This window comes from Lissotriton helveticus, chromosome 3_1, assembly GCF_964261635.1.
Source record: "Lissotriton helveticus chromosome 3_1, aLisHel1.1, whole genome shotgun sequence".
Taxonomy (NCBI): domain Eukaryota; kingdom Metazoa; phylum Chordata; class Amphibia; order Caudata; family Salamandridae; genus Lissotriton; species Lissotriton helveticus.
In genome coordinates this window covers 998,643,359-998,658,089 of record NC_136061.1, presented here as the reverse complement: position 1 = coordinate 998,658,089, position 14,731 = coordinate 998,643,359, and the positions used below count along the sequence as shown (strand labels likewise).

General features: G+C 38.6%; 1 protein-coding gene across 2 annotated transcripts in view; it reads left to right on the top strand.

The window, feature by feature from the left end:
• The window catches only part of OSBPL6 (oxysterol binding protein like 6), a 755,438-nt gene that overhangs the window by 439,670 nt on the left and 301,037 nt on the right, over positions 1-14,731 (top strand). For both annotated transcript variants that reach the window (XM_078681507.1, XM_078681506.1), the window contains exons 7-8: positions 1,603-1,735; positions 3,372-3,475. In XM_078681507.1, the coding sequence (XP_078537633.1) occupies positions 1,603-1,735; positions 3,372-3,475 (237 nt within the window). The remainder of the gene's footprint in view (positions 1-1,602; positions 1,736-3,371; positions 3,476-14,731) is intronic.

The window sequence follows — 14,731 nt, the reverse complement described above, 5'->3', positions numbered from 1 at the left end:
ACGATTGTATAACTGAATGTCCTGCTGATTTTTGTATTTCATCGTTGATTATGCAATTAAAACCCTTTTTTAATTTCATACTTTAATAAATACGGCCGGGCGACTAGCGCCCGCCTTCCAAAGAGTAAACACGTCTCGTGTCCACGTTCCTTGGTGTTGGGTGCCGGATTGGGGGGGAGGCGGCAGCTAGTCGCTGACCATGTTACCTCTGTGTGATTTCACAGTTGCACTCCAACCGCTTTACCTCTCAAGAGCGTCTTCTTGATTTGTAAACATGGAAAACACCATTTTGTTCTCCCTTAAAACTGGTCACTGTTTGGGGCACTAATGTGCTTGGATCCATATTTGAAGATTTAGGACTCAGTTATTTAAAAAGCTAATTCCTCATTCTGTTTGAGGTCTCTTCGGAATTTCATCAAGAGCAGGACAAAGTCGCACTGGGTTGTGTTGAGAGCCCTCGAAGTCATACGTATATGTCAAACAACTGTGGCCAACCCATCTTTCAGAGTTTAGGGTTCCATATGTTTTGCACATGACATTTGGTTTAGCTAGCGAAAGGCAAAAGACTTCTGCGGCCACTTGGAGCATGTGTGCGAGGTTGCTGATCTCTTAGACATATACTCTGTCTGGTTGGACTCAAACCCCCTCCTCGTGGATGCTCGGCATAGGTTGTGACGTCATCCTAGCCAACTGACTCTAGTGTCCCATTAGTTCATGGCCCCACCTTTTGTAACATATCCCACATTTTCCGAAGTGTACTGTCTAATAAAATCGAAAGATTAATGTATCGATCAACCACTGTTACTGCAAGTAAAGCGCCTTACTCCGTATTCCTTAAGGCGCTTTTCCGTTTAGAATTTTGCAATGAAAGGCGAATAGCTTGCAATGTATGCGGAAAGCGACACGCACGGTGCAGTCAAAGGGGAGGAGGAGTTAAAAGATATAAAGTGTATCTTCTTTGCATAGCCACAATATAGACAGGAGCGTAACCAATTAATTTGATTTTACCTTCCACCCTGCCCACCCTATGAGGCTCTTTTCCATCCCAGTTTTCATTTAAAGTAATGATGATGACAAAGTGTTTTCGACATACCGAACTAAACCACTGAGCTTTTATTTCAAAATGGACTGTCGAGCACATTTGAGCCCAGTGTATTTATTCCATTATATGCCTGACAGACTTTAATAGACGGTGATCGTCCATGAGTGTTAAATGATATCTGGCATGCTGTAAATTGTTCTGCAGCGGACCATTGCATGAGCGGTAGTTACCCTATAAAATGAAATGAGCTAAACAGTTTTGATATAATGTGAGAATTAAATGCCCTAAAACATTTCTTGTTGCTCATGATGTGAACGCACAATTCAAGTAAGTTGAAGTATTGTGTGTGCAGGTGTTTTGTTATAAGAATCTTCTTTTGGCTGTAGTACAAAACAAATGTAGTATTCGGTGTCAGTGATGTGGTCTTTGTTTCATATTAATATTGTTGACTCTTCTCTGTGGATGCTCAGCCTTGCAGTATTGCGAGCGGTCTGACATGATTTCATATAGGCATGCCAGTATAGACAGTCTGTTTGTTAATGTACCCTGTGTTTATTTAGGTTCAACTGAATAGTCTCTCGTGGCATTCCTCCGTGCCATGCAGCAGCACTCCCCCTGCAACCTATACATCTGGACAGAATAAAGTGGCAGCGTGGTTACAGGGCTCCGAAGAATTGGACAAATGTGCAGAGGGTCAGTATTCACAGTTATGCTTCATTTTTCCAAAACATTTCTAATAAACATATTTCTTTGTTTGAGCAATGACGTTGGGAACAACCTATTGGAATATTCATTTGCAGACATTTTTCTTGTTTCCAATAAAATGAAAAGCTTGCTCTTTTGAGGCAACTACATAAAGTTCATATTGTTTCTTCAGGATTTAGGAACATGGACATATAGTGAATTCGGGAGGGATCCTATGGAATGGTATCTGAGTTTATTGATGAGCAGGCCAAGATCTCCAGATGTATTTTGCCCTGAAAATATATTCGTTTCCCATGGATAAATAATGCTCACTCAAAACAGTGTGTTGGTGTTGGAAGCCAAAGTCACTGGAATGTCAGACTGAACTTCGGATTTAGTGAGACTTTATTAAATATGAGGTCAAGCAAGGGTGTTGATATCGTATATGGAAGTATCGTCTCACATAAATATTTTGTCCCAAATATTGTCAAATAAATCCCCTTATAGTCCAGGTTTTCTATCACTAATTCCAATGGAGCAATATTTTTGTAGGCAATATTTAGGGCATAATATTTGTCAAACTATTTCTGTATGCAGTATTCTGGTATCGCACAATGAAGTACATGAACAGGACTGCGAGTGTGGCAGTTCTTATCTAAAAAATGAGTGGCTGTGTGTGCTACAGAGGGGTTAATGTGGAGACGGAAGTCACTAAGGCACATTAGGCTCCTAATGCCATGTATTTCAAATCATCGACCGTGATGCATTGTCATGATGGGGAGGATTATAAGCAATCAACAGTTTCTTAGCTTAGTCTGGGCTAATTTGTTATTTTAGGTACAATGGTTATAATGTGGGTGTAACACTAGTTAGTTTAGCAACGAATAAGGTTAAATCCTCTCTACAGCTACCCCTCCTCTACTACATATTCTATACACCCTCTAGCTGTCATATTGCAATGACACCAGAGTGCCTAGTAAGTTCATTCTGTTGATGATCACCAGGTCTCAGTGATAAATAGCAAGTGGGGCCCAGGAGCCACAGTACACTCAAGGATGTATTTGCATAAAGAGTGCAGATCTCATGGTAGTTAGTGCAGAAAACAAACTTGTAGTTGGTGCTAAATGACAATGTTTCCCAAGTTGATATAGTCCATATAGAATCACCTCTTTCAGTATAACCATTCCACACAATATTTAAACTACATCTAAAAGCAAGAGGCATTCTAAGAAAATGGCCGGTGCTTTATCTTCTGTGACGTCATGGGTCAATGGCGAATTTGATCCTCAATGGACTGCTAGAGTTCTCTAGATAGTAAATAGGCACCTGTCCACCCTCAGGTGAATTTGAGGTAATGTTTTCCTTTCTCTATAAGAGGTAGCTAAATCTGAAGAACCTTTTTAGCCATAAGTAATTTAGCACAAAGAAGAACCATTTTAAATATAATATGTTTTTTCCATTTGATCTTTTTGCTTTAGCAGATCTGTAGGGAATCTGCCACCAAGAATAGTATCCATGTTTCTTTTCCATTGATTTCTTTAGTCTATTCAGGTCATTGATAATCTGTGATTTTTGTAATTTGGAACAGAATATATTATTGTAACATGTTATCATTTAATTTGATTTTATGTTTTATTTATATCAGACCTTTCGCACTGCCAGTCAAGTTTAACTGAACTCAGCAAGCTTCTTAAAAATTTAGAAATACTGCAGAGAACTCAGTCCGCCCCAAATTTCACCGATATGCAGGTAAAGCTATTTTTTTTCAAGTTACGTAGTATGTACAAGAAGATGCATGTTACACAATTAACATTAACATATCCATATTATGTGTTCAAATATAGAACTTTTGTTTGATCATATGTGACATAAAGTTGATAACCATCCTTTTTTGTATGAAATAAGCTATAGCATAGTTTCATTACAGTCATTTCTTTAATAAAGCTTTTAGGTGGGACATCCTCATTTATTACCTCTTTTTCTTAACACATTATTTTCCTGGGATAAAGTGAAGTTCAGCAACAGGAAGCTCCTCATGAAACATGTCTGGGCAAATTGTTATCCCTCAAAGGGTCCTCTGACTCACCCTCTCTTTGAAATACAACTCATGTATGGGTCCGAAAGGTTATCTTTCATACCTTCATTTTTGCAAGGCACACACCCGTTTCTCAACGATGCTATGTCAGTGCAAGTTATAATACGGAAATGGTTTAGCAATACTTATCTCCATGTTCTCTCGGACAGCAATCCAGTTGTCTTAATAAAGTCTTTATAGTGAATGTCATAAAGTTGGACCCTTGGTATTCCATGTTTTAGTCCACTGACTTTTGGACTAGAACTTGGATATTTTTTTTATGAGTAATTACGAGGGTTAGTTGCGTAATCCAAGCATTGCTGTTTGGAAACTATTCTGAAGGCTACAGCAGGTATAGTGTATTGGTGTCTCTCCTACTGAGCTATTGAGTGCATGCTGTGGGCATGCACTGTGCTTTAAAAGGCAAGAATAGCATACAATAAAATCATAACCATGTGCATTTTGCAACACATGTGTTGCCATGTGCGGAAAGGTAAAGAAATATGATGAAACTCCATATTTGATATAGATGTGCCTCGTTAGCTTTCATTTTTCTGAATGATGCTCATCATATTTAGTTGTTTGTTTAAAGAACGACACCCTCCCATATAAAATCTACCTGCAAGTTTCTGATAAAAGTTCAATATTTTTATAGAACACCCTGAAGCTAATTATATCCTAAATTCTCTACCCACATCATTGTAAATGACCAGTCCTCCATGGTTTTCTAGTGGTAGCTAAACCAACCGGCTATGCTACTTTACTGCATGAATTGTTGCAATACATCTTTAGGAATATTGCAGAAAAATCCTAGGTTAGATGCTATCTAGTGTTAGCTCGTTTTTTTCTGATGTCATAGGGTGATGTTCATATCAATGAACTAATAATCAAATAAAAATAATTCAGAAAGTTATACATTCAATATTAGTAAAATGCATAGTAGATTCCTTCCCTTCTCTCCTTCCTATTAAAGCACAATCTACAGCTTGGCTTAGTCAGATCAATGACCACCGCCCTCCAGCTGGATATTTCCACCTAAGATTTCTTTGGCGTTGTCTTCCCTTTGTCTTCCTGTGCTGGTCTACTCAAGGATTGCTTGCCCTACCCTTTCTGACCGAAATCTCATCTAACGAATTCTGCTAAAGCACACTTTCCCCCTGGGCGACCATCATACATTTGGTTTCAAGATTTGATTCCCTTTTCTGTTATTTCGTCGTGCAATAAGGCAGCCAATTTATCCTTACCTCTCTGCAATACACTGCAAATGCTGGCACACCTACTAGTTCGGCAGAGCATGCTGATGAGTAAAAGATGTGAAGCATCAAGAAGATCTAGAGAAGTAGTTTGAATTGATGCCCATTGAGAGTTAACTATATCTGGCAACTTAAATTCATGCTTCTGCAGACCTAGGTATGCATGATGCACTAAACATGTCTTATTTCATATCATTAATATCCTTGTATGGATTTCTGTTGAATAAACCTGTCTTGCTGTGTGATGCTGCCTAAAATACAAAGACTTAGGTATTTATAAGTAGATGTAAACACGCAGTGCCTTTGATTAAGAGGTAATTACTATTTCTACAGCATTCAAATTAAATAATGTACTATTTATTAACTACTATTTCTACAGCATTCCGATTAAATAATGTACTATTTATTAATATTAAATGTTGAAATCAAATTGTATTTTAAGCAGCATATTCAACGTCTTCCCAGTAAAATGTCTCAGTTTATTTAAATTCCACTGACCAGGTGATTTCTTCTACCATTCAGCTGTTTATGTTTGCAGGAGTCAACTTGTCAGTGTAGTGACTTTTCTCTGTTTCTGCGAACATTTCTAATAATTGACTGTACAAGAGTCTCGTTGCTGTTTCATGAATCTAACATTTGGTACAGTTCACACCAGTTAACATTTTGGGAGAGAAAGTGGTCATATTCCATTTCCAATTTGAAGTCTGAGTAGACCCTGCCTTAAAGTTTAGGACTAGCATGAATGGAAAAAATAATATAATAGTTAGGCAAGGTGTCTGGCTGAATTTCATTATCTTTATTCCAATAAATACCCAAGGAAGCCAAGGTTTGATTTAGAAGCACCGGCTGTCTTTGAGCAATAATGTATAGTATAACAATAACACATTGCTCAAGGAGTCGGTAAAGGAAAACTACTCTGCATTAACCAGTTATATAATACAGAGCTGGCTCCATAGCTAGAAATTACATTTTAAACAAATTTAAGTCTATGGAAGTCGGCCATTGTTTCTGCCCTTTTATGACCCTATTTATCAGGCTCTTTGTAGCCAAAAATGTAATATGAGACCACAGTGTTGATGACGATTGATCACCAAAATTAATCTTTTTTTGTCAGTACCCTTATGTTCTCAATTCAGCAGGAGAAAATCAAAGTTCGGGATTCAGGAATTACTTTCTTTGAATATTAATATTTTCAGTTTGTAAGATTATCAGGGAAAACCCAATGCTATATTGCCCTGATTCTGTCATGTTTATACTTGATTACCTGAAACGGATGTAGAAATCCTTTGACTAAAGGTAAAAACCTTCATCTATGGATGCTCTCCCATGCGAATTTGTCTGACCATGTTTCAATTCAATTTACTTTGACAAAGAAAGACAGCAGCACTCACTGTATGGTTTGTAGTAAACCATACAATTAGTTCTTTTCACTGTGTTTGGGGTTTCCACACAATTCTCAATTCTGGATCTTGTAATAAACTAGCAAACACATGATATTCTGTTCCAGACCTGCAACAGAGCTTTGTATTTCATTGTTCATGAGACTTAGGGGCACATTAGGATCTCGGGCGGATCGCCACCGCCTGCATGGTGGTGGCGATCCGGGCGGAAAAGAGTTTAATATGGTGGCGGTGTCTGTAAGACACTGCCAGCCATATTACTATGGGGGCGGAAACATGCCTTTCCGTGTTGGCATTGCCGCCACGGAAAGGCATGCAGGAATTGCTTGCCGTGGCCCGTTGCGGACCCCCAGGCACTCTGGGGTGTGGGGGTGCACATGGGGGGTACATATGGTACCCCCCTGCAGTTCCATGCACAACATGGCAGGCACCACGCGGTGCGTGCCATGTTGTGCATGGAAGTGCACGACATGCCTTCCTGGCATTGTGGTGGGCGGTGCACTCAGCACCGCCCGCCAAAATGCCAGGAATGCAGGATGCTCCTGCCACTGTGGCGGGCGCATCCTAATGGCCTCCAAAGGACCCCCGCCCTTATGGCGGGCGGTCGCATTTCACAATAGGATGGCGGGTGGACTTTGTCTGCCCGCCTTCCTAATGACCCCCTTCGTATTAGTTGACATATTTCTTGTTCTTCTTGGAATCTGTGTCTCCCTGGTCCCTTATTTTACAGCTTCCTGCCCACAAACGTTAGTAGTTAATCAAACTAAATAATAGTATGAAACATGCATCTGGGCATGCCAACCATTTGAATGTAGCTAGTACTCATTTTATTTCTTCCTTCTCTTATCTCAGTAAGAGTCAGGCAAGAATTTTGATAGTAGGAGATGTTATCTGTGCCTTAGTTGGGCCACCTCGTGAAGATTTCTTTCATTCTTCCGTCTGGATTGGTAAATTGGGCATTTTCTTCAGAGGCGAACTTTTAAGTGATTGCATTCCTAAATTGTGAGCCAATGTAGAAAAGTCCAAAAGGGAGGACAGGTTGATGCAATAGCAGGAGTCACAGGAGCTCAAGATACTCACTTGGAGGACTCCAAGATCCAGAGTATCTGATTCAAGTAAGCACCTGCAGAATTTGAGGAGTTTACAAATCCCACAGCATGGTATGCAAAAGGAAGATAGGCAGGCGCAAACATCAGGAGCCAATAGAAATCAATATACTGGCCAGGGTATTCATGATCCATTGACCCCAGCTGAAGAAAGCCCCTGCTTTCCAAAATCGAGGATTTAGGAAATCTGTGCCAAGGGCATACCCCTCCCCTTTGGCTTCTAAGCTCGGATTACGTGTGACAAGAAAATTTAGGAGGCCTTTATCAAGAGACCCAGCCTCAGTTTCGATGAGCTGAGCTGGTGAGCCACCACCCCCTATGTGTCTTCCTATCCCTCCTTCTTTCCCTCCCCTGACCTTCCTCCTTTAAATCTCCTGGTCACCCTCCCCGCGCCCCCTTGTCTAGATTCACAAATATCTCATTGATTTATTTATATGGAATAATGGTTTTCATAATCTTGTTTTTTTATCAAATCTTTCTGTCCAATTTCTATAGAAGAAATAGTTGTTGCTCTACTTTTTTAGGTCTGCCTGTTGGTATTATATTTACCCTTCCTGCACTTTTTCTCCCAGGTCATGTGCAAACTGAAAAGTGATGGCACTGACGGCAAGAATAATAAAAGACCATAGAGAAGCCGTAATATACACTTAATTAAATAGCCTAGCATAGCAAACAATGGAGTCCTCATTTGAGGATGTAATGCCAGAGGTACTTTACAGTGTCCCAGATGCTAATGAATGATAATATTTATAATTACAACAGGTAACCTACAAGGGTGTCTCTAAAGTGACAGGGAATAAACCGGGTATCATAAGGGCTAACAAATAACAATGTCATGATGTAATTACAAAAGGAAAGATATATTGATTCTTATCTGTTGAGTGAAGAAAGTTTGTTTCATGGGAAATAGGAAAAGGAATGTTCGTCTAGGCAGGTATTATGTGCTCTGGGAGTAGAGATGGAACAACCTGAAGTAGACCAAAAAGTCTGAGATTTACGATAAGGAATGGTATGTATCTGGATAGGGAGAGGACTTTTGTCAGACAAAGATCATAGGACAGATAAGTAGAGTGTTGAAGATAGAGTTTTTCTGATTAGGGAGCCAAAGGAGGGCCCAAATGTGTTCAGAAATTGATTTGAAGAAAGGGATTTAGAGAAGAGGATTTGCACCACTGTTTTATATGGCACATTGACAAAATATCGACACCCAAAATATCCCCATACAAAAATATTGTGACAAAAATATCATTGTCAAAAATATCTGCATCCTATACTCATATATAATGGTAAGTACAAATATATTGAAAGAAAAAATATCGTTGTCATAAATATAGTTGTATAAAATTTCGTTTTTTATATATACATATATATAAAATAAATTGATCAATATTAAATATATTAAACAATAAAATTTATTAAAAAACAACATAGGTTTAATATGCCTTTTAACAAATATAACAAATAAACCTAATTTTTAAAAAGTTAAACACACACACATATAATAATTAATACATATATATATTTATATATATACACTTTAAAACAGTTATTAAACTAATAATTTTAATGTATTTTATAATTTTAAAATTATAGAAAAATGTAACAAGTAAATAAATATATATATAGATATACCAAGAACATAAAATCTATTTAAAAAAACATTCTATTATAAATTAAAACTATTGAAAAATCTTTAAACTTAAATTTCCTATTCCAATGAGTGCAACAGTAGTGAAAGTTTTGGATAGCGGAGGGGTAAACATTACTATTCCACTCCAATGAGTGCAACAGTAGGGAAAGTGTTAAATAGCGGAGGGGTACAAATTACTAGTCCCACTCCAGTGAGTGCAACAGTAGGGAAAGTGTTGGATAGCAGAGGGATAACATTTACTATTCCCACTCCAGTCAGTGCAACAGTAGAGAAAGTGTTGGATAGCATAGGGGTAAAAATTACTATTCCCACTCCAGCGAGTGCAACAGTAGGGAAAGTGATGGATAGCAGAGGGATGCAATTTACTATTCCCACTCCAGTCAGTGCATCAATAGGGAAAGTGTTCGATAGCAGAGGGACAACATTTATATTCCCACTCAAGTCAGTGCATCAATAGGGACAGTGTTGGATTGCAGAGGGGTAAAATGTACTATTCTCACTCCAGGCAGTTCAAAATTGAAAACAAACAAAATAAAAATATTTTTATAAAAAGTAAATTAAAAATATATTCATATGTTAAAAATAAAAATATATTTATTATTAAAAATAAAAACAATGTTAAATGCATTTCACAAATACCTACAAATATATTAAACACAAGATTTCTTTTTCAAATACATATTTTATTTAGAAATTATTTATTAACAAAAACATTAATTATTACATAAATCTAGTCTATTTACTTCCTACCCATACAACACCACACAACTCACAACCCACATTGAAAAACAAATGTATTTGCATAATTAACATAATTCATTTTCAATTTACAAATACTACTAATTAAAAAATAAATTAAAATACATAAAATGTAATTAACTTCCCACCCTGTACACCTATAATCCCTACAACCCACACCTAAAATTATACTGTGAACAAATTAATTAAACAATTAAAAACTGTTTCAATTAAATAACTAATAGTATTTAACAACTAATTATAATGTAAGTAAAATGTATTTACTCCCCACCCTTCACCCCTATAAACATAAAACCAACCCACACACAAAAAATAATTAAACAACTACACTAATCAATGATCAATTAATTAATCCAATTATCAACTAATCATTAATTAAAAATAAATTACTTCCCACCCTTTACCCCTAAAAACCCTACAACCCTCAAGTAAAATTAATTACACAATGTCCATATTTTATTGTCAGTTAATATTAATTAACAACTAATAATTAATTAATTAATTAAAAATAAATTACTTCCCACCCTTTACCCCATAAACCCCACAACTGACACCTAAAATTAATTACACAATTACCATCATTAATTGTTCATCAATAATAATTAACAACTAATTATTAATTAATTTAAAATACACTACTTCCCACCCTTTACCCCTATAAAGCCCACAACCTGCACATAAAATTTGCCCCCAAAATGTAAAAACACAATTAACATTATAAAATCAGAATTAAAAAAATATTAATAAATATATATATTAATTAACTTATTATAATTAAATTACTACCCACCCTATTCCCCAATAAACCCACAAACCGCTACAGAACTAAAACACGCAAAATGTAATTAAAATAAAATTAATAACTATTAAAAGTTTTAACACATATATTAAAAAACATAATCAGTACTTACACAAAAAATACATCACATACATTTAGAATATATACTAAAATACATTACACTAATAACAAAATCGATATTTCAAACATTTATATTTTTGCAAACGATATTAATGACTTCTATATTTTTTAAATCTATATTTCTTACTTTAAAGTCAATATTCTTGACCACGATATTTTTGCTGTCGATATTTCTGTGGCACGATATTTAAAACTTGATATTAGTGTAAGTCGACATTTCCATCTCAATATTTTGACTGTAGACTGTATATTAAATGAAGTCCATTGATCAGTTTTAGAGGACTACCTAGATGCAGTGAATTGCAGTAGTCCAGTTAGCAGAATATTACTACCTGAACTAACGATTTGCAATGCTCAAGAGGAAGCAAACGTAGAACTTTGCGCAGCAAACGCAGGTAGAGGAAACATAGAGGTCTGTTTGTTCATCTGCCTAATGTAGGAATGAGGGCAATTGAATATGGAGCTGTGATTTTTGTGTTATTGGATGGCATAGGAAGCTGACCCAGTTCTTCTGGTCACCAACAAGAAGACCAAATAGAAAGAGGTCCTCCAAAAATGAAGACCTCGATTTTGTCTCCATTCAGTTTTAAAGAACTGACTATCATCCATGAGGCAACTTTTGACATAGAAGTTATCATAGGTTCCCTGAATGTCCTCTCTAAAAGAGATGGTGATCTTCGTATAATCTACATATGATACAAGTTGAAATCCGAAAGAGTACATATGGTTGCCAAAGGGGAAACATGAAGGTTAAAGAGATGAAAAACAGCTGACTCCAACAGTCTCCACAGCGTCTTGTTTGTTAAAGGCTCACGAGTGCTCAGGACTCTAGTGACCACACTGTCCTGCTTCAAGTTGGAGGCTGAGGAGGAAGGGCAACGCAGCCACTTAGCTGAGTGGGCTCAATAGCACATATTTTCTTCCAATGGCACAGGTCGCACCCAGGACAAGACCAGGCCAAGAGCAGGCCCGTCATCGCCCACCCACACCCAACTGTGACCAGATCGAGCATCCCTTTTTGGTTTTGTACCCTGATTTTATGTCTAATGTGTACAAAGAATGGCTTGAAACACCCCTGTCATAGCTCCAGTCATTAAGTCCTTCCCTTCTTCTGTCAGGGTCTGACATGCCTACAGGGAAATCAGGCAGTGACCGATGGGCTGGACTGACAGATCAGTATGTTTTTCTTGCAGTTTTGGGGGCCTGTTTCATGTACAAATGAGGCAGTTTAAACTTTTGATTTCAATAATATTACCACATGCATTGCCTGCAGCAAACACAAGTGCATGCGGTCTCCCATACCTTGAAAAAACCCCACACACTGTGTCTTCACTAGTTCAATATTACAAATGTGGACCACTTTTTAGTTATCTGATTCGCTAATCGGGGCGACTTTTATTTTGCTGCCAGGGCCTATTTCTTGTCCCAGTCCGACCTTGATTTGGAGGAGAAATTAGGGCTAAGTATCCAGGACACCAGATTAGTGGGGGTCAATGACGCTGTCTCAACTAATCCAATGCTGCAAACTATAAGGGGTCCTAACTCCATCTCCATTCCCAACCCTTAGTTGGGAGGTAACCTACACACGGTAGACGCAGTGGATCATCAACCTATTGCTGGGGACCTGTTGACGTACACCCACCAGCAAATAAGAATAGGAGAAATGATGACTTCAATAAAGGGGTAGGCAGAGTTGACGAGGAGGCCCAGGGCTTTCGAAACAGGTTAATGTGACACTGAACTCCTTATTTGATTATTAGAGACTGTTTGAGCTAGAAACAACATTTCTTTTTTAAGTGAAATCTTCAAAATATTCAGCAGATGTTGCATTATGTGGCAAATGTGTAATGGCCATAATTATGCAAAAAATACACAGGATCATCAGAAACATGTATACCTGTGTGCCTATGACATGCCAATATGCCAATGGTCAGACTTCTGAAAGGCAAAATAAAATGTTGTTCTTGTCATTTTTTTGTTGGCAATCAAGGGTTAAACAGCCCAGTGGGCGAGAAATCACAAAGGGACGGCCTTAAATGCAGATTATGAATCTTACTGCTAATGAGCTAAACAAATGGGTGTGCTAAAAATATGTTTACTAGAACAGCATGAACAGCAGCAGTTAAAGTGTCTGAAGAGACACTGTGAAAAGGCAAAACAATATTGTGTTCCTGCCCTCTTCCTGGGTCCATCCTCAGCCCTGAAGTTAGTGTGATTTAGGTAGAGCACCTGAAATGGCACCTGCCTTGAACAAGTGCAGCACATGCTGCAGATGCTGCCCTTTTAGAGCCACCAATAAAAATACTGGTTTAATCCTTCAGTGTCCTAGATCTAATAGATCATGAACCAGTTACGTACTGGTAATCTTCATTACCTTTAGGATAATTCTTCTCATCATAGTCCCAACTTGTGAAGCCCTCCTGCCTCCAGACAAAATCCACTATACTAAGCTTTCTACTATTAATTTTATTTTTATTGCGCTAAGAGGCATAAAATCCATTCCCTCAAATCACATTTCCTGTTATGCCCAAGGTAGTATAGTAGTGTTCCAAGAAGTGGAGAGAGGGATCTTACTGTGACGAGAAGGACTAGCCTAAGGGTAATGAAGATTACCCGTAAGTAATTGGTTCATTCACCATACATTTGTTCTCCTTGTCATATTCCTAACTTGTGAGGCTGTATCCAAGCATTTAAGAATGAAACATGCTTATTTTTATACTGCTTATCATGACTATATTTACAAGAATTACACCATTAGTACAGATACACAATTTATAAAAGGGAAGAAAAGTGTTAGAATTTGCCCATGTGGCCACTCTATATATTTCCTGGAGCAAATCCCCCCCACTGCAGCACCGAAAGCCACTACTGCTCTAGTAGACTTTGATATTTCCGGATAATTCAAGATCCACAGAGGTATGAACCTGGGAGATTGCTTGTTTCCCCATCTATTAATCATTGCACCTGAGGCTTTTTTCTCCCCCCCTGCATGTTGTACCATGGGAGATGGAAAGAGATTGAAACACTCTGAAAGGTTTTGTTTTCTCTGCATATATCAAAAAGGCTCTCATTAAGTCAAGGGTTAATGGAACATTATCTGAGGCCTGAAAGGCAGGTTGAAGAACTTCCTGAGGGTAGTGAAATTGAGACTGTACTTTAGGCCTAAAGGTTGGATCCTCTCTCACAACCACTTTGGGGCTGATTCCGATCAGGGTCGGAAAGCTCTCTGACCGAGCCGGATCCGGAGTGTTTTCCGACCGAGCCGGAGTCCTGCAGTCCGTCCAAGCGAGTACGATGCGGCCATATGCTGCCGGACTCGGTTCGGTCGGACTCCTATAGAAGTCAATGGGAGCTAGTCGTACGACACGTACATGGGCGCCAATTGACTGAATGGGTACGTCTCGCTCAAGGGCGCCCCCTACAGTGGGTACGTGTTGGTGCCAACCGCACCGTACATGCCTGTGTTGGGGAGACCCTTGAGTCTCCCCCCTATGTCCGAGTCGTAAGGCTACGGGTGACAGGGGGTCCAACGCGGACCCCCAAAGGCAACGTCCCAGACATTTTGCGAGCCGGAAACTTCGGCTCTCACCGGCTGTCCGATGAGTGCATAGTACTGGCTTGGTCATAATTCGCATCCATTGCATGGCACGGTCAGCTTAAGGACGAGTCGTACAGAGCAGTTCAGGTCCGGAAACGACTCGGTCGGTGAATTTCACATTGCTCGCATCGTAACAGGTGTACGAGTCTGGCGAAAAAAACGCGTACGGCTCGAACTTTTTCCGGCCGTATCATGTTCGGTGCCCTTCCGACCCAGATCGGAATCGGACCCTTTGTCGTGAAAAA